This window comes from Lonchura striata, chromosome 15, assembly GCF_046129695.1.
Source record: "Lonchura striata isolate bLonStr1 chromosome 15, bLonStr1.mat, whole genome shotgun sequence".
Taxonomy (NCBI): Eukaryota; Metazoa; Chordata; class Aves; order Passeriformes; family Estrildidae; genus Lonchura; species Lonchura striata.
Window position 1 is genome coordinate 11,027,735 of NC_134617.1, and position 18,347 is coordinate 11,046,081.

Sequence of the window (18,347 nt, forward strand, 5' to 3'; positions counted from 1 at the left end):
TCTTAAGACTTTGATAGTAAAAATCTAGAGTGGGATGCATTGTTTTGACTTGGTTTAATAAAGCATGGATTCTCTTTCTATTAACCCAATAGCATAATAATAACAATAACATTGAAACTTCATGAGTATTACCTATTAATATGATACAAAAATATCTGTTGAAAGAAAGTAATTGTGCAAATCTCAGCAGCTGCATGATGCTCATGTAATGTTCCTGTGACATCACCAAACCAGGAAGATCAAAAAGTCATACTGATAAACTCAGACAATGCATTCAGTTAAAATTGCATATTGGAGTTGCTATTGCACTACTCCAGTTGCCTCTCTCTCCATTTCCAGTGAGCATAATGGCTAAGCATAAACATTTTTATTTTCCCTGTTGAGTCCTTCTCCACATGGATTCCATTTCTGAACGTTTCTTCAGAGTGTCACTGAACTCACTGACCGCCGGTGGCTTCCATAATTAAAGTTTTTGAGATAATCTTTAGTCAGTTTGCCACCATCCTGCCCAGGAGCTGTTTCCCTGCTGGCTACAAGGGGTTGATGGCCAGAGGAATGCCCTGCTGAAGAATCAGTAGCAGCAGATTCTTCCTCTGCCCACCTGTTAAAGAAGTAATAGCCTTCATCCTGTGTCCTTCTCCCAAGATTAGAGGCAGAAACTCCCTGGTTTTCTGTGTCCCTGGGAGACAGGGCTGCTGCTGAGGGTAGAAACGGTGACACACATAAACAGCTGATGCTTTGGTCAAGGTCATCATTAGATGCAGATGATGCCACAGGTGCACCAGAAGTAGCTTCTTTTCTTGATCTTAGTTTCTGGATTTCAAGATCCTGTTGCTCCTTAGGAAGTTTTTCTATTTGCTGTGCTTTCAGAACAAGAGATGCTCCAAGGGTTCCTCGTAGGGCAAAAATAAAGAACCTGATGAAGAGGAAGGGAAAGGATTTTTTTACCAGTGGGCTCATTCCATAATCTACATCACATATCCCAAATACAGGTACTAATTTTGCTCTACAGGAGAGCAATTATTTTTAAAAACCCTGTTAGAGGGAAGCCAGAACCTCAAGACACCAAGTGAGAAGATAAGGACCAAGCAGCACAGTGTGATGGACCATGGAATGGAAATTAAAATTTAGTGCATTTTAGCAAAGGGTGGTTTCACCACTGCTGTGATCTGCTGGCACAGCTCAGTTGCAGTAGAAACAGGTCCTGGATATTCTGCAGATGAAGGACTGTGCAGGAAATAATCTGGGGTACCAGTATAAAGGAACAGCAGTCGTCCAGATTTGAAGATATGAATATATAACCCTTAAGCTCAGTAACCTGCTGAGGCAGCAAGGATCTTAAGTGTGCTAAATTCCCAAGATGGAGACATGAGCTCTCTAACCACGTGTTTGATGAAGCTCTCAACAGAAAGCTCAGGGTCAAAAATGACACTGTGAATGAGGGCTGATAGGAAAAGGAAAGTCACACAGGAGCAAAACAGACTGGAAAAGGATGCCCTGCCTAGAAGACATGAGACCTTACTGAATTGTGTGGTTTATTCTGATCTGAACTTGTATTATATAACATAAAAATCACAAGAGCATCTCAACTCAAATGGGAAAATAATAATAGTTTGAAGAAAAACATCATCTATTCTTGAAAAGTTCTTTTTCAGTCCAAGTTAAGGCTCAGATTCTAATGCCTTAAAGCACTTAAAAAATCAGTTACTAAAAATATTGTCCTGAATTTTGTAATACCAGCATGCTGCATTACTTCATGGGAATTAGGATGAGAAGGAAACTAGCAAGATAATCAAACCTATTTCTTTCAATGTCCAAGCAAATAACAAATAAATATTTGAAACAAATGGTGCAACTCAAAATATTACCTGCTTTAAGAATTACTAATGTACTGAACACCACAAGTTCCCATATGTATATGGGAACAGAATAATTCTGCTTTTTAAACAATTTTTTCAGCAACACATCACAATAACTATCCCTCTCCAAATATTTTCCAGTCTCAATTAAAGTTATCTTTAACATATCTGATTTTTTGCAGTACAAACTTAAACTAAAATTCTGGATGCATTTAATATTTTCATATAGAAATGCTCTTAAATTCAGCTTAGTAATACATCATAATGTACTTAAAACCAAGAATATATTTAGTAACTGTCAAACACATAGGAATATTTCAAAGTTTTGCTTATAATCTTGATCTGCTCAACAACACTGTGATTATGACAGTGAACAATTGTGTAGTTGATCTGTACTGGTAAATTTTGATGCACCCCAAAAAGAAAGGTTTTCCTGATGGGAAAAGTAGAAGACACATAGTGACTGATCTAGGGTTATATAACTGAATAAACAAATGGTTCATGAACTGGAAGGTTGAACTCGGGCATCTGACTTGCACACTGATCAATTATCCCTGTGCAGCACGTGTCTGACACATCACATATCTGTACACATCAGAATTGTTTCTTCACTCACATGTCTGCAAACCCACAAATGAAATCAGAGGAAAACATTCAAACCTTGGCAGGAGCGCGATGACAGGGGTGATGAGGCACAATAAATAGAAGATGGGGTCTTTGAGCTGCCTCTCCATAATCCAGTAGGGGTTGGTGGGAGGGCTGCAGAGCAGGCAGGCAGCGTTGTAGATGACGGAGAAGATGAGGTAGAAAGCCACACTGCAGATCATCACCACCAGCTGCAGCACGGTCTGCAAGCACAAGAGATGCCAGTGAGACCCTGACTGGGTGTGAGACAGGGGAGACACAGACAGCTGGAAAGAATTCATCTAACAGTGCATTTTACTGAAATCTGCAGTAGGAGAAATAGCCAGAAATTAATTTAGGAAACAGCAGGGAGTATAGTTCTCCAAGTAGCACGTCCTCATATATGGAGGTATGCAAATATTTTGTACTGTCCTGTCCAAAGGCATGATAAAAACAAATTCTGTCACTGTGCACATGAAGGTATTAACCTGGGGCTAGTAACAAATTCTGTCACTTTGTGAAATCTTAGTGTACCTTTTACTTACTTTTTGTGACCCAGAATTCAGGTAAATTACTCTGAAAGAGAATTCTGTGCCTACACAAGATGCAAAGTTCACAAAAAAAACCTAGTGCTGTGAACAGGACAAGTCAAACACGTACCCATGTTTTCATTTCTAGAGCCTGGTGCAAGAGGATGGTCAGGAGGGCAATGGTGTTGATGGGGTTTCCAAAGGAAAACACATCTATGTCGGAGTCTTTGTACATCTACAAAACAGGCAGAGAGACTGTGGTGAATCCTGACTATTCAGAACTGAATTTACTGCTTCTAAGGAGGACAGGAGAGTGAGAATATTAATAAGCCTGTTACTTACCAAATAGGGGACAAAGAAGCAAATGAGACTTTGATAGAAGGCATCCAACATTGTAATAATAAAAGTTGACAAGTTGTATATCTGCAGGAATTTATAGATAACAGTCATTATGATGGGATATATGTCTCTAGCCTGTCCTGCAAACATAATTGCTGTCTTTCTTCCATTCAGACTACTCATTACTGCAACTAGTCTCCTTCCATGAATAAATACCTCCTGAGCAGCTGATTAAACTGAAGACTTATCTCTAAACAGGCATTTTTAAGTTGAGATACACCTTAGGAATATTACCAAGTCAACCAAGAGTATTAAAAGCTGAATTTTGCCAATGTTGCCTCCCTTCAGAAGGGATCTTATTCCTCAAATTCTTTATCCAAACTCTTTCTAGTATTATAAAATTGATCAAAAATCCTTTCTTCTAATGCAACCCTTTTTTGTGCCATTTTAATTTGACTATTTGTTATATTTAAAGTTATCTAGTGACCTATGGTGTCACAGCTCCCATGGAGCAGAATGCATTACTGGAGAGACAGAAGACTGGGCTCCTGTTGTTTCAACATTCCAAGTAATTCTAAACTCTTTCCTTCCTTCCCTCATTCCTAAACAAAAAGTCCTGTGGTCCTTGGGATTATCAAGCAGTTTTTTCATCAATTGTGACATACCTCTGAATTTTGCCCATTTTTGTACAGCTCTGGCAGACGTAGGAGCATTTCTGCAGAAACATCTCTGTCAAGGGCTCCAAAGAGAAGAGGGGGCACTGAGGTGAAGAAGAGGTTGAAAAAAATCATCTGCCAGTAATCTATCATGGTGCTGCCTGAGAAGCCACAGAAGAACTGGTACCAGAAGAGCAGGTTGACATAGCACTGGGGAGAAGCACAGACAAACACATAGCTCCAACTGTGGTGTTTATTGAGACACTGGGTATTAACAGAGCCTCCTAAGAGGACAGGATTTTGGTTAAAGGCACTGCACTTCATTCCATAAAGCAATATACCTTAAGGGTGATCCATTGTGATACAACTTTTTGAAAGCCATTATGGTTCTTTGGGAACATACCAGAGAATAATTAAGTAAACTGTTCACAGCCCTGAGCACCAAATTTTAGAATCCTTTTGGAATCTCATTGTCCATGTGTAATCAAAGGTGTGTTGCTCCCTAATGCTACGGGAGAGATTAAAGAAAAGCAGCACCCCAGTCTGGAGAACTATTTCACATTGTGAATAACTAGCCTTTGAACTCTAAAAGGATGTCAAGTTAAAAAAAGCAGTTTCCACTACAAATTTTAACAGTAATAAGAAATAATCCTTATTGAAAATTGTTTAAAACTTCACAAAAACCCAGATACCTTGAATTTTAGGTAAAAAGCCTTTCATGCTCAGAGCGTATTTCATGTCAAATGGACTTGTTTTCCCAGTCTAGTAGAAATTGAATTACTTCATTTTTTCCCACTTTATATCATACTTCAATGCATAGATCATTTGCATATACATTAGATTTTTAATAAAAATGACAGATATGAATGCATCATTACTTGCAAGTGCTACCATATAAAAATTCAGAGGTTTCACAGGCAGGCAATTCTTAGTGCACACTCATCTACATTAGAGTGCTAATAATCTGATCTCCCTTATGCAAATTTTATTTTGAGGCTCTTTGGTATTTTTAATAAAGTTTCTTTTGCTACCATAAAAAGTTACTATGCCTTGAGTCTTTTTTCCCTCTGGAATAATGCTGTTTCAAAATATATTTAGAGCCTGTTTTTTTCTAAATGCTCTATGCAGCACCTTGCTAAGAAGGAAGGGGCATACTATAAACTTGCAAAGTGAAGAAACATGAACTGTATCTTAAAAGGTAAGATTATAACCTGCAAAAACCAACAACCAAGAAAACCCTCAGACTTGGAATTAATCTTTGCTATGAATAAAACTTTGTAATTTTAATCATCTTACCACATTTTTGTAGAAAAAGTAAATCACCATCTTTGCCAGGCGAGCATAGCACCAATGGCCGTGGACAAGAAGAAGCTTTTTGAGATGCTTAAATCGGGATATTGCAAAGTCACTGGCCATCACAGCCTTTGGGAAAAGGAAAAGGAGATTTACAATACATCCTTTTCACATGCTATGTAAAGAAATTTGAACACAGATATTGAAATAATTTCCTACTATTGAATATTGTAGAAGAAACAAACCAACAAACAAACCTTCAAGAACATAGTTAGCATTTTATATCTCTGCAGAGCTCTCCATTTAAAGAGAATAAGGAAATGGGATGGAAAGGATTCAGGGCAGAAGACAGTGGAAGAGAATCCACAAAACCTGGAAACCTGGAAATGCAGCAGCTGAGAAGATTCAGAAACCAGATGCTCAGTTAACACTGGACAGACATCTGCTAATTTTCCAGTCGCGTGAGCAAACACAGGTTTGTCCTCACATGATAATTTTTTGGCTCAAAAGGCTCTTTATTTTGTGGCTGGACCCATAATTACAAACTGCATATTAATTTATGATGCCATTGTGCATTTTTAAGATGACACTTGACAATTTAGGGCTTCTATGAGACTTATTAAGCCTCAAGGGACTACCTGACAAAAGAGGAAAGAAACTGGAACAATACCTGCATGCCTTCTTGGCCAGATATTCCAATTCCAACATTAGCTGCTTGAATCATACTTACATCGTTTGCACCATCCCCTAGAGTGGGAAGACAGGAGAGAACAATAACAATGCAAGAAAGGGTGCCTCCATCAGAAGGAAATAATCTCAGCTATGCTGATTATTTCAAATATTCTGTACTACCATGCCTCTTGATCAGGAGAACTGATGCGTGGCATCAAGGCTCTGGTCTTGGTTTCCCTCCTTCCAAGGAGACCTGGCTCCACCAGGGCAAAATCCAGCACTGGGACCAGCTGGGTGGTGACACAGCAACCCCAACACCATTGACATCAGCATCACTTTGTGTTTCTGCTTGGCTAAATCCATATGCTCAGGAACATGTTTTGTAACACCCTATTTCACTGAATTCTCTGAATCTATGACAAATTTGATTGCAGATGACAACGTAACAAGCCCGTTTCAAGAATTATTTTGCTCATTTCAACTCCCAGCAATATGTTAAGTATGTAACCAAATTTCCAGGGAAAGAACAGCCATGCTTATTGCTTGCAATGTGGATATTGTAAATTAGGTTAGCTGGTAAAGTAAATGAAGCAGAAGGCTGAAAGTTTATGGTTTGAACTCTAAGGCAAAGTAATATTCAAAAATACAAAAGAATCTTCTGTTTTGTCCACAGAGGTGTATTTGTTTAGTTTGGAGTCATCTACATCAATTCATCAAAGATTTTAGTGGCATCCCTTACCAAAAGTGTGGAAGAAAACTCAAAGCATTTCACAATATTTGGAGGTAAAAGGCAAATGAGTCAGTGCTTAGTACCACTCTGGAGATAATTCTGTTTTCACCAGGGAAAATCTGACAGGAAAAGGGCTTTATGAAAAGATAAAATAGTGACTAATCATGAGTGATTTCCAGGCCCAAAAAAAAGGACATTTTGGAGGTAATATGTACATGTGTTTGTACTGATGTGCATGAAAGGCACTGCTGGGAGATTCTGAGTTTGGAGTGCCTTTATCTTATTTAAAGGGGGGCAGATTTGCTGAGTGAAAGCTGAAGCGGGACCTTTATAAGGATTTTGATCAGGAAAGATTAACCAATGCTGTTTCCTCACTGCGTCTACCCGAGGCACAAAAATCTGCCCCGTACAATATATTCCACACGTTCCTCTTCAAGAAAGAACCTGCTTGCCCTGTCTCTGTGAGGTGCAGCGTGGAGGTACCTATGGAGAGGGTCATGGCTTTCAGCTGCCTGCGGACGAGCTTGACCACCATGCTCTTCTGCAGCGGGGTGGAGCGGCAGCAGAGCACGGAGCGGCAGCGCCGCGCCAGCGCCAGGAACTTCTCCTCCAGCCCTCCCTGGAAGATGATGTTCAGCGTCCGTCCATCGATCACCAGCCCAAACTCGGGGCTGGGGGCCTCAGGGGCTGAGACAGATGTTGGGATGATGCCAAAAAATTTTCTCTGCGGTTTGTCGTACTCGTAAGTCTTCTTCACCTCTTCCAGGGTTAAATTCAAGAGAGATTCGCAAGTCTCCTGTGAGAAAACAGGGGTGGTTCTAGAAATAGTTATCTCCATCTCCCTTTACAGCACAGCACCTTGCCAAATGTATGTTTGTATAATCATGCCAGTGGGTTTAAGCCTATCAGATAAACATTAGGGGAAATTTACTGAGAAATGCAATGATTCATCTGATTGGAGATTATTTCAATATGACACCATCCAATCCCTCAGTGAAAACACTGTGTATTTTATCAGCCAGTTAACTGAGGTAAGGAATTATTCTAAAAGAAAATATAATAATCGTTACATCACGAAGGCATGTGTGCATTTATGCTGAGAGTTCAGAAATGAAAAAGAAAATATTTTATTTTAAGGAGATTGAAAAATCGAGTCTGAAATGAATGATGTGAGATATTGCAGCATCAGCTTCCACAAAAAATAAACTGTGGTAAGAGAAACAAGAGGTCTACATTCTCAAAATTACCCAGTAACTTTCAGAGTTAGGCCTTTTCTAAGTCACATATCAGGCATGTGTCACAATTAGAAACCTTTATCTTTTCAAGCATTGAGCCTCAAACACACACCCCTTCTGTTTTAGCAAATCTGCTTAATGTTGGATCAAGTCCCCTTTTAGATGCCAACAACTGGAATTGACTTCATAATAGATAGAAACAGCTTTAAGGGGAAAATTCCCACCTCTCCCATCCAGATCTCCTAAATTGGCACATCACTATCAGAGAAAATCCAAAATGATATCAAAGTTACTTTACTCCCTCTTAGTATTCAAATTCCTCCTTCTGTGACATGGCGCTGAATATCTGAGGAGCTAATCACTCCTCTTTCTGCCTTTTCTGTCAGCTTTATTGAGTGATGATTCAGTTCTATAATGTTATTTTCACTTTATGTAGCATAAGGTACATATGTAGGATGTTTGCAAGATTTAAATTACATTTAAGTGGGAGGTTCTGGAATCAAATGTACCTCTGACATCTAATAAAAACCTGCACCTAGCATGAACACTTAAAATCCCTAAAAATATTGAAGAAACGTCATCTTTCTGTGAACAAACCAAAAACAGTAGTGGAAATTCCTGGTTTGCCTTGACTTGCCTTTTGAAACAAATCCACCAAGCTGCCTAATTTTGTTGGATCTTCTTGGATGATATTTCATTTTCAGTGTTGGAATAAACTGCTGGGCTCAGGGGTAAGGAAAGCCCTTCCCACTGATGCTACTTCAAGACCTAACTTTGGCAAAATTAACAAGATAAATGCTTTGTATATATTACTTGTGTCCCTCACTGCTGCTATTGGCAGCCTCTATCAGGAATTTGTCTTTGGTTTAATTTTGAAAGTGAGAGGACTAAATCTAATAGTGGAGAAACACCAGTGTCCCCTGAACCATGGGGATTCCCAAAGTCCCCGTTTATATGCAGATTGCTTCTGAGCCTGGATCCAGGGCACAGAGGCTGCTGTGGGTAGGTGCCCATGCTGGCATTTCTGGGAGCCAGGGTGGTCCTGCCTGTAGCATCTTTGCTCTGGCACAAGCCACCATCTAATTTCCATCCTAAATGTATTCATTCTGCTTCCCGTTAAAGCAGATATGTGTTTCGAATGAAATTACACCTTGGAATGTTTTCTGTGCCAGATTCCATATTATCTTTGCCTGTTTCTCTATTTCCATGACATTGAAAGAGAGATATTTGCACAGGGTCTTTTCTCATTTGGAGAGCTGCAGACAAAAGCAGTTAAAAGTGGGCCATCCCACTGCTCCATGCAAGTGCCTACCATCAGGAAAAGTCAGTATTTACTAATCCTCACAACAGCTTTATTGAGAAAAGCAAGCTTGTATTGGTAACCCTGGTTCTCTGGGGAGAAAAGCTGGGACAACACAGATGGGTAACTTGTCTGGTCACACAGGGAAGCCCTGCCTGCCCTCCACAGCCTTGGAAGAGCTGAACTTACTGTGCCTCTTGCTCCTAATGCCATTTGGGTTTTTTTGAATGTTTGTTAAATGAGGTCTAAAGCAACGGAATGCCAAACTGTAAGACACAAAGAAAAGGTAGGATAGCAAATTCTGTGCATTTTGTCTTTCTTTACTCACCTTATTTTCAGTGTTAATGGTGAAGACAGTGTCCCTTTGGTTCAGAAGTTTACAGGAGTATGCAATGTTAACTGCTGTCTCCTGTTTGTCTCCTGTCAGCACCCAAACTTTTATCCCAGCTTCTCGGAGAGACACAATAGTGTCAGGTACTCCATCTTGCAGGCGATCTTCAATCCCTGTTGCTCCTGGGAAAACAGGAAAAGAAAGGAAATAATTTTATTTTTCTTGAAAATCAAGTTGCTATTTTCTTGTTTAAAAAAAGCTCTTTGCTTTCCAATCATGCTCCTGAACCTATTGAGAAGTGAACCAAGGTTTTGTCCAACAGATAAACATGCAGGCACATGATCTGCATTTGGATTAAGGTCTGAATGTGTCAGCAATCAAGTTCTGTCTCTTCATTTTGTCATTGCAAGAACAATGCATTTTATTTCTTCCTAATAATCCAAAATGACAATATGCTGGCAGAGGAATCACAGCATATGAATTTTAAAAATACTGCATTAAGTCCCATCAAAGCAACCAGAAAAGATGAACTTTGACGTTTAAATGGATGCTGTCCCTGTTGTCAAGTCAGATGCTTCAGCCATCAAAGGCAGAAGAAACAGTACAGTATGTTTTCTTTTTGAGCATGCACAAACTTAGAAGCAGATGCCAACACTCATCCTGATGATGCTGGGAAATGACCATCTGAATGTTACAATAGTCCTTATCCCTTCCACTAGAGGTCAGTTTGGAGATGCTATAACTGCGTTACATTAAAGATAGATGTTGATTTAGGCTAAGGGAACACTTTTTGCAAATTAAAGTGTGAAAGCACATAGAGCTTTCGTAATTGGCAAAGGTAACAGACTCTGACAAGATCTACATTGCCTCTTATGTGGTCTGCTTATGGCATTTACCATTATTACTCTAATTTTTTAAATCACTGTAGAGATTATGAGAAGCCATACTGCAAGCTATTGCTTGCAATCACAGAAATTCAACAAAGTATGGGCACAAATTGCAGTCACAGAAAAATGAGACTGAGACAACTCCAAAAATCAGTCATAAAGAACAAAATGTTTGCAAACAAAATAGAGTAGAAAGCACTGAAGTGCTCCATAATTTAACAGAATGATGTTGTTAGATATGACGGTGATGAGTGATGCAGAAATGTCAATCAGTGTAAGTTTTAATGCTAAACATCTTTTTACAAAGTGCACAGAGCAAGCACAACAATGCAACAACAGCAGGAAATCAGTAGTGAAACATCTACATGTTTAAGTTTTTGGATTTTATAATACAATTCAATCACCAAAATTCCATCATAATTTGTGTTCAAAACTGAAGTTAATTTACAGTATTTTATAGGCTTATATAAGGATATAGATGCACGACTGAATTGTGGGAACCTCATTATCTACTGTGTCAGCTGAGCCACAGTATTAGCTGATGTGCATGTTCTTTGCTCAGGGCACACAATAGCTTCAAGCAACTTTTTCAAAGTTACTGCTGCCCAAAATGCATGAGAACTTGTATAGACACTGTCATTGGATTTTATTTCCCTAACCTGGAGTTTTCCAAACCACCAAGGAAGTATTTTAGATATAAATTAATATAAACTGTTGTCTGCCATAGTGCCAAGACTATCACAGGAGAGCAAGTGATACTTCACGCAATGACAATTTTTATTTTTAGCTACCCAGCAGGGTGAGCTTGGTCTCCAGATGCTGTGCTGTCTCTATTAACAGCTCCTCTCTGTTGTCAATTGCAGCTTCTGCCTCCCGACGAAAATTGGCCCATTTTTGAAAGTCATCTTCATTCAAGACCTGCATAACACAATTGAAACTGTTTATTTGAAATTTAAATAAAAGAGGAATGCCAACGTTCTGGATCACAGACTTAATTCCTATCCATACTGGTAAAGTACTCTGTCATCTTTAAAATAACACAGACTTTTCCAAGAGAAAACTACAAGAACAAGTAGTTTGAACAAATGACCTACAGCTGAGACTCAAAAATATGATGTAGTGAAACTATTGCTTAGATGAGAGCACAGTTTCTGAGGGCTGATCTACATTTCTCCAGAGCTTGAATATCATCTATTTGTTGCACATTGACAACTTCTGTATGAATGTATGACACTAAGATACACTAACTTGGGCTGAGAGCAAGATTTTTGAAAGCTGAATGCCAAACAAAAGAGAAAAAGGTTGGCTGCTCTGCAGATTTTGTTTCTTGCTTGGAAGCACTGTAGAGTAGGTTTGCTGGAGTTACTATAGGAGAAACAGAAATAAATGTTTTGAGACTGACTAAAAATCTGTCATTTGGTGACATTGAGGAAAAAGGAAAAAAAGACTCAGACAAGGCAAATAGAGGGACAAAGAGATGAGCTATATCTGGCTGGTTGTCTGAAGCAGAATTATAACCACTGCATTTTTCTAGCAATTCTGTTGACATATATGGAACCTGGTGCTCTCCCACCTTCTTAGCTATGCACAGAGTTCGGAGTCCATCATGGGCATAATAGTCCAGATGCTTCTGTGTTCTTTCTTTTATTCGTTTCAGTCTCTTGTCTGAGCTAATGTCACCTGTGAAACACAAGGAAATGATCCCATATTTTAAGTACAGATAATTTTTGATCTAATGGCCTAAGATTAAAAAAGAGTGGGCATTGGAGAAAAGTGGATTCCATTATAATACCAAGTTCTTGAAAAGCTCAAAAGTATTGGCTGTGCAGAAGCTGAAATCTTGCTAAAAACTCCTGTTTCCTTTAAGATAACATCACTTGTGGGTTTTTTTATTAATATTACAGAACTCTTGCTGACAACCTGAAAAAGAACGGTCAGGCCCTTATGACAGTATTATTGCAGAGTACACAATCCCCTTGGGTTAGTATTATCAGTGAATTTTAATTATCCCATTCCATATTCTAAGCACTTCTGAAGTAGAATAAGTATCTCAGTTCTGATCTGAAAGGATAATACTAGAAAAAGCTTATTCTTTCTTTATATTCCTAATATCTAGATATAATATTCCATGCAGAAAAGACTACAGCATCCATTGTTAGGAGACACAACAGGAAAAGCTCTCCGGCTAATTACCTTTGGTGGAGTTGTCCAGCAGGTCCATTATTACAGAGTCAGCACCTTTTGTGTAGACAACAATCTCCTTGGTTAGAGGGTGTCTCACCACTACAGACATCCTTTTCCTGACTGAGTCAAACCCCAAGGTGTAGAGGATATCAAAGGTCAGGAGCGTGCCCTGTGGCAGCTGCACAGTGACCTGCTCGGGCGTCCGCGACACGAGGATGAAGCCGTAGGCCTGGGCAGCGTAGACCAGAGCTGCCTCATCTGGGCTCTCAGCCTCGTAACAAAAGTCTGTTGGCAGAGAAGTGTTGGTTGCAGACCTAAAAACTTCATCCAAGGAAGCAGTGCCAATCTCTGTGCTGCCCTTGTCCTGGAGTTCCTGGCCTCCACTGCTGGCAGAGCTGTCGTTTTCATTGTCACAACTCTCCAGCACAGCAAGAGGCTCCTCGGTGTTCTTTGCACTGAAGCTGGCACCAAGTTGTGAGCTAGACTGAGATGATGAAAAAGATTGACTAAGGCTTGCTAATTTTAGTCTTTGAAATATCTGATGAATCTTTTCTAGGGTGATTCCTGAAGGTTTTATTGGTGGTGGGATTGTGACCTAGAAATATTAGAAAAGCAAAGGTTAAAAATAAATAAATGTGAACATCAAGACCCTTCTCAAAACCTCTCTCTACTTTTCTGCCTCTAAATGACAATAGCAACAACTGCAGCTTCCCTTTTCCCCCTCTTCTGCCATTTAACTGTAGTGGAAGGATTTGATAAAGAAGTCATATGTGAGATAGCATCCAAATTTGTATCTCTTCCTCTGAAGCAAAGATCTAATGAAGCCCTTGTAGTTCTGTCAATTGCCTGGCAGATCAGAGAATACCCAGTGTGTTTAACAAACTTCTTACAGCATATATAATACAAAATCTAAAAGAAAAAGTGCAGATCCTGTGGTAGCCTTAGCTATTCATCAAACATAAGAAGACAAGCTAGGAAGGAATACACAGGCATGGAAGCAGTAGATATTACAGAAAATGTAAAGGAACTAGAGGACAACTCTCAAACAAACAATTTTCACTACTTCAGTGTTCACTGGACACTATGTTGTTAAATGGGAATGATCCATTTTCCTCATGTATTTAGATTACCCTTTGTCTTGGCGCAGTAGCTGTGGAGACCAGAACTGAATTGCAAATGGCAAGAGCAAGAAAAAAGTCAGTAAAGGATGTGGAAGTCTTCATATGTATAAAAGGAGAAAAACTTTCAGTCTGGAGGGCAGCTTCTCGCACCTGCCTCAGCAGCCTGCTATCAGGAGTCACGTCCTTTTCCTGGAAGAGAAATTATTTAGTGAGGATTATTTTCATTTACCCTTGTCCTCAAGGAATAACTGGCAACTTCATAGACTTCTCAAATTTAGACTTAGAAAATGCCTTTTGTACTTAACATCTATGGAAAAAAGATGTCTTTCAAAAAGCTGCATAACTAGATAATTAGAAGGAAATGCATCTTCAAAAGGAAGACGATCTCAGAATTTTATTTCTTTTGAGATCTAAAAATCAGAAAAATCTATACTATATCCTTTAACTTGGAAACTGCTGACTCCTGAACTAAAGGGCATTCCAGGAGAATGTATACTTGGGTTCTCCCAGTTTGGTGAGGAAGCTGATAGTTATTTCAACAGAGAACATTTTGTGCTTATGGTTTAGTTATAGCAGTATCACTTTTTGTTTCCAGAGCAGTTTCATTTTTCACCCAGAAAGAAGAGTGCTCTCAAACTTTTCTTCTTCAGTTTTTGCAATAAATAAATGAATAAATAAATACATACATATTTACTTGTTCCTGAAATGTTTCTGTAATTTTACTACCACTCTCTTTTTACCTAAATTTGCAAGCCAAACTACTTAACAATGTCACTTCCCTACAATTTAATTTGATGTAGAGCTATGGGACTATTACTTTTAATAGAAATTTTATGTTAGCAGAATCTGGTTTGGATTAAATTCAGGCCTATATTTAAGAAGGAATTCCAAATTTAAAAGATGTCTTCTCATGAACCAACACTTTGGCTTGCTTTCTTTAAGGAAATGCCAAAGTTATTTAGCTGCTTTCTAGCTCACCTCAGCTATTATCCTCACCTCATTCCATCTGGCACAGTTTTCCCAAGTTCTGTGAACATGGAACAGAAATCAGCCAAGCACCTTTTTAGCTGTGCTGAGCTGAATGTTACACTCCATCTCCTGCTTGCTAAAGTGACAAGCAGTTCTTAAATAATCCTAATAATTGCAAATGAATTTACTGCTCATTTTGCAGCTGAACTGAAATCCAAAACTGGACCAAGGATTTGCACATTCCTGCTGCAGAAAGCTCTGGTTCTTCTGGCTCGGTATTTTAATATGTTTTTACTTCACATACAGGGACATGTTTGCAGTATTGATGCAGTCCTTTCTCTAACAAACAAAAAGATGCTAATAATTTTTTAGTTATCTTCTTAGGTCTACTAAAAAGACTCAGAGGCTGAAAAGTTAAAGCTGCTGATTTTAAGAAACCATTTCACAATATTGCACTGCAGTAGTCTGTGGGTGACAGGACTGTGCCAATGCCGTGCTTTGTACACAGAACAATCCCAAATAGCTTAACAGGACAATTCCAATGAAAAACACGTGTACAGATATAACTGTCCAAGCAGTTACGTCAAATAGTTATGTTGGGAATTCTATGAAATTTGAAACATGAAAGATTAGAATCTCACCGACACCTTGTACAATTTTTCATCCAATTTCTTCATGCATTGCCACAATTAGAATGAACACATCACAAACACCAAATTATTACATGTGTATCTCATCTCTCCTATCTGTCTCCATCCCACTCAATTTGTTTTTCATCTATATCCTCAATGTCTGCTGCAAGTTCTTGCCAAAAAGGACAATGTACTACTGGGCATTTCACTTCAGCAGCTTTCTGAACTCAAAAGTTTCCTCTGGAAAAATCGAAAATTGACAGGCTAATTGTGGCCTCAGAGACAGGTTTTAAAAACCAAACTATATTAAAAAAAAAATCAATATTTATCAGAACAATTTTTCTCATTTTCTTTTTCACATTAAGTTAAAACAGCACTGACCTGGATTTTCAGCCTGAACATATATTAAAAACCCTAATCAAGTAAAAAAGAAAACTGAATAAAACAGCACTAATGATGATCATTTAAATTTGCCACCTTTTCAGTGTTAACAATTTTGTCAGTGAAAATGCTGATATAAAATGTCTAGTGCCATTCAGTTTTAAGGTTTAAGGTTTCCTCATTAACTTGATAGCATTTCTTCTCCTTGATGGCATGAAAACCTGATGATCATGGGATGATGAAAATCTTTGTTAAATGTTTCTAATACCAAGGCACTACTTATTTGAACTATTAAATCTAGAAGGAAATGTACTGTCACTCTCTCAGTTTGTAAGAACTCCTAAAGGCAGAGAGAGTAAATGTTAATTTTCTATCGTGTTCCATTGTTGAAAGATATATTTTTCTTACAAACTTCTGTCTGCTGACATACACACAGGTCTACAAGCACACTCTGTATACCAGGAGTACTCAGGGTGCTGCAGATTTGTAGCAGAGTAAAAATGCATCAGATGAGGTGATACAAGTTCCAAAGGGCAGGAACTATAGAGACACCAAAAATGTATTATTCCCATTTTATTAATAGGGAATTGGCTCAGGTGGCAAAGGATAGTACTATGTCTCATTTAAAGGTCATACAGGGCAGGCTCTATGCAATATCTAAATGTCTCGAATTTTACAGCATCTTCACAATTGCCATAGGGCATTAAAACAATTTATCCAGATAGAGTGACACCTATGAGCAGCTAAGGCTGGTTATTTCCAAAATAGCAGCTTAATGTTCTTCTACAACAGAGGTATTTGATACTAGTTCCTCAGCTATTGCTTCACAGTGAATTAAAAAAAATGTTTATTTCTAGAAGAAAAAGAAAATTCCTGGCAGTAAAAAATGCAATTGGAAAATATAATGGCAAAAAAATTTATTTATCATCCTTCAATAGTCATGACCTATAAGCAGGTCTCAGAAATCATGGCTCATGGGTTCTCAAGAATCCACAGAGATGTTCTCAGCAACTCATGAGGTTTGGGCTGGAAACACTAGGATAAGACCTTACAGAATTCCCATATTCCAAGAACAGTTGGAGTTCTGAGTGGTACTTACTTCATGACAGCAGAATTGAATGAGATAAGTAGGATCTTATCTGCAGCAAATAAAGTTCTGAGAATTCTGCATTTATTAGACTACTTTTTAAAATAAAAAGATTTGGATGGGTTCTCCAGGCCTTTAATTTTAATTGGAATTCTAATTTTGAAAGTGTATGACCTTTTAGTGTTCACAAAAGCCTTATATGAAATGTCTGTTAAAATACTTTCAAGAAGAGCAGAACAGTCTGACTTTAATTAGGCTGTTTGTGAATTTGGGAAGCTTCAGACCTAAATCCTGCTCCCCCCTGACTGCAGCCTGCATGCTCCAGTTGAGGAGTCTGATTCTTTGTCTCCCCCTTCCCTCTCTTAGCTCCAGCAAGGCTTGGATTTCTCCTCTCTACCTGTTGGCTTTCTGTGGCTGTTTTTTCATTAATCAAAAGGATGGGACCATGATCAACCTAAGCCTTTATTGCTTAGATAACATCAGTCTCAAAGGCCATGAGAGTTACAAGACAGCAAATAGTTGGCCATAGTCTAAGATGGCCACAAGTTCTTTGTTGCAAGACAGTATATAACTTTCTAATGCAAAGGACAGTCACCACAGAGCATGTTTGGCTTTTCTGACCTGTCACCTTTACTTCTTTCTACTGCAATGTGGATACTTTTGTCCAAGAAGGTCTTATTACATGTACACACATATAACTCTATTATAAAATCTAAACTCTTAGCTTATTCTATTACAATAACATTACTACACTATAAAACCCTTCACCATCTAATCTAACACAGTTTCTTACTTAAGGGTATTCTATAGAAACATAAGTGTGTGATTTTTCTGTTCAGTGTCTGTGTACCTTCCCTTCACATCAATCTAAGACTTCTTCTAAGGCGGCACATCTGAACCTCCTGAGTCTAAGGTTTCTGTTTTGCGTCGCAAGGCACAGAAGGGGCGGCGGGCAGCGCTGTACTCACGATGGGGCTGCTGAAGGCCACCGGGGCCTGGCCGCCGAGGCGCCCGCCGCCCGCGCGGCCCCCGGCCCGGCCGCGCTCGCTCTGGCACCGCCGCAGGGGCCGGGCGCTGCCGTGCCCGCCGCCCGCCGCCCTGCCCACGGCAGGAAGAGTGAAGTGATGGAGCTTTGTGAAGTCCTCGTGGTCTACTTCTAACGCTTTCTGCGTTCTCAGTCGCCTGTCTGGAAAAGAAAAATGGAACCTTACCTCTGATTCCGGTTCTTTCTTTTTTCATTGTTTGGGAGGAATTCTTTGATCGGTTAAAAAACCTGAAACAAACTAAACCAAAGCCAAAACATTGCAAAAGCAATCGCCAGAAAAATTTCACTGCCCACTGTCCAGCAGTTTTCTGGCAATTGCCACTGTTGTTATTGTAAGAAAATAAAAATGTGTTTTTGAAGTGTTCAGTCACTTTTATGGGCTTCTCTTAATGTTTTGTCTCTTCAGCTGCTTTTTGCAGTTGGAACAGGAGAGTGAAATATGGTATTCCACAAATCTGCTAGTGTTTTCAGT

General features: G+C 39.0%; 1 protein-coding gene across 1 annotated transcript in view; it reads right to left on the bottom strand.

The window, feature by feature from the left end:
- Positions 1-395: 395 nt before the first annotated feature.
- The window catches only part of ATP10B (ATPase phospholipid transporting 10B (putative)), a 42,863-nt gene continuing 24,911 nt past the window's right edge, over positions 396-18,347 (bottom strand). The window contains exons 8-21 of the mRNA XM_077786758.1: positions 17,799-18,016; positions 13,771-13,950; positions 12,650-13,235; positions 12,030-12,136; positions 11,248-11,374; positions 9,567-9,751; positions 7,187-7,499; positions 5,972-6,048; positions 5,305-5,430; positions 4,018-4,218; positions 3,356-3,436; positions 3,144-3,248; positions 2,520-2,707; positions 396-916 (exon numbers count right to left, since the gene is read on the bottom strand). Of these exons, the coding sequence (XP_077642884.1) occupies positions 421-916; positions 2,520-2,707; positions 3,144-3,248; positions 3,356-3,436; positions 4,018-4,218; positions 5,305-5,430; positions 5,972-6,048; positions 7,187-7,499; positions 9,567-9,751; positions 11,248-11,374; positions 12,030-12,136; positions 12,650-13,235; positions 13,771-13,950; positions 17,799-18,016 (2,990 nt within the window). The 3' untranslated portion in view covers positions 396-420. The remainder of the gene's footprint in view (positions 917-2,519; positions 2,708-3,143; positions 3,249-3,355; positions 3,437-4,017; positions 4,219-5,304; positions 5,431-5,971; positions 6,049-7,186; positions 7,500-9,566; positions 9,752-11,247; positions 11,375-12,029; positions 12,137-12,649; positions 13,236-13,770; positions 13,951-17,798; positions 18,017-18,347) is intronic.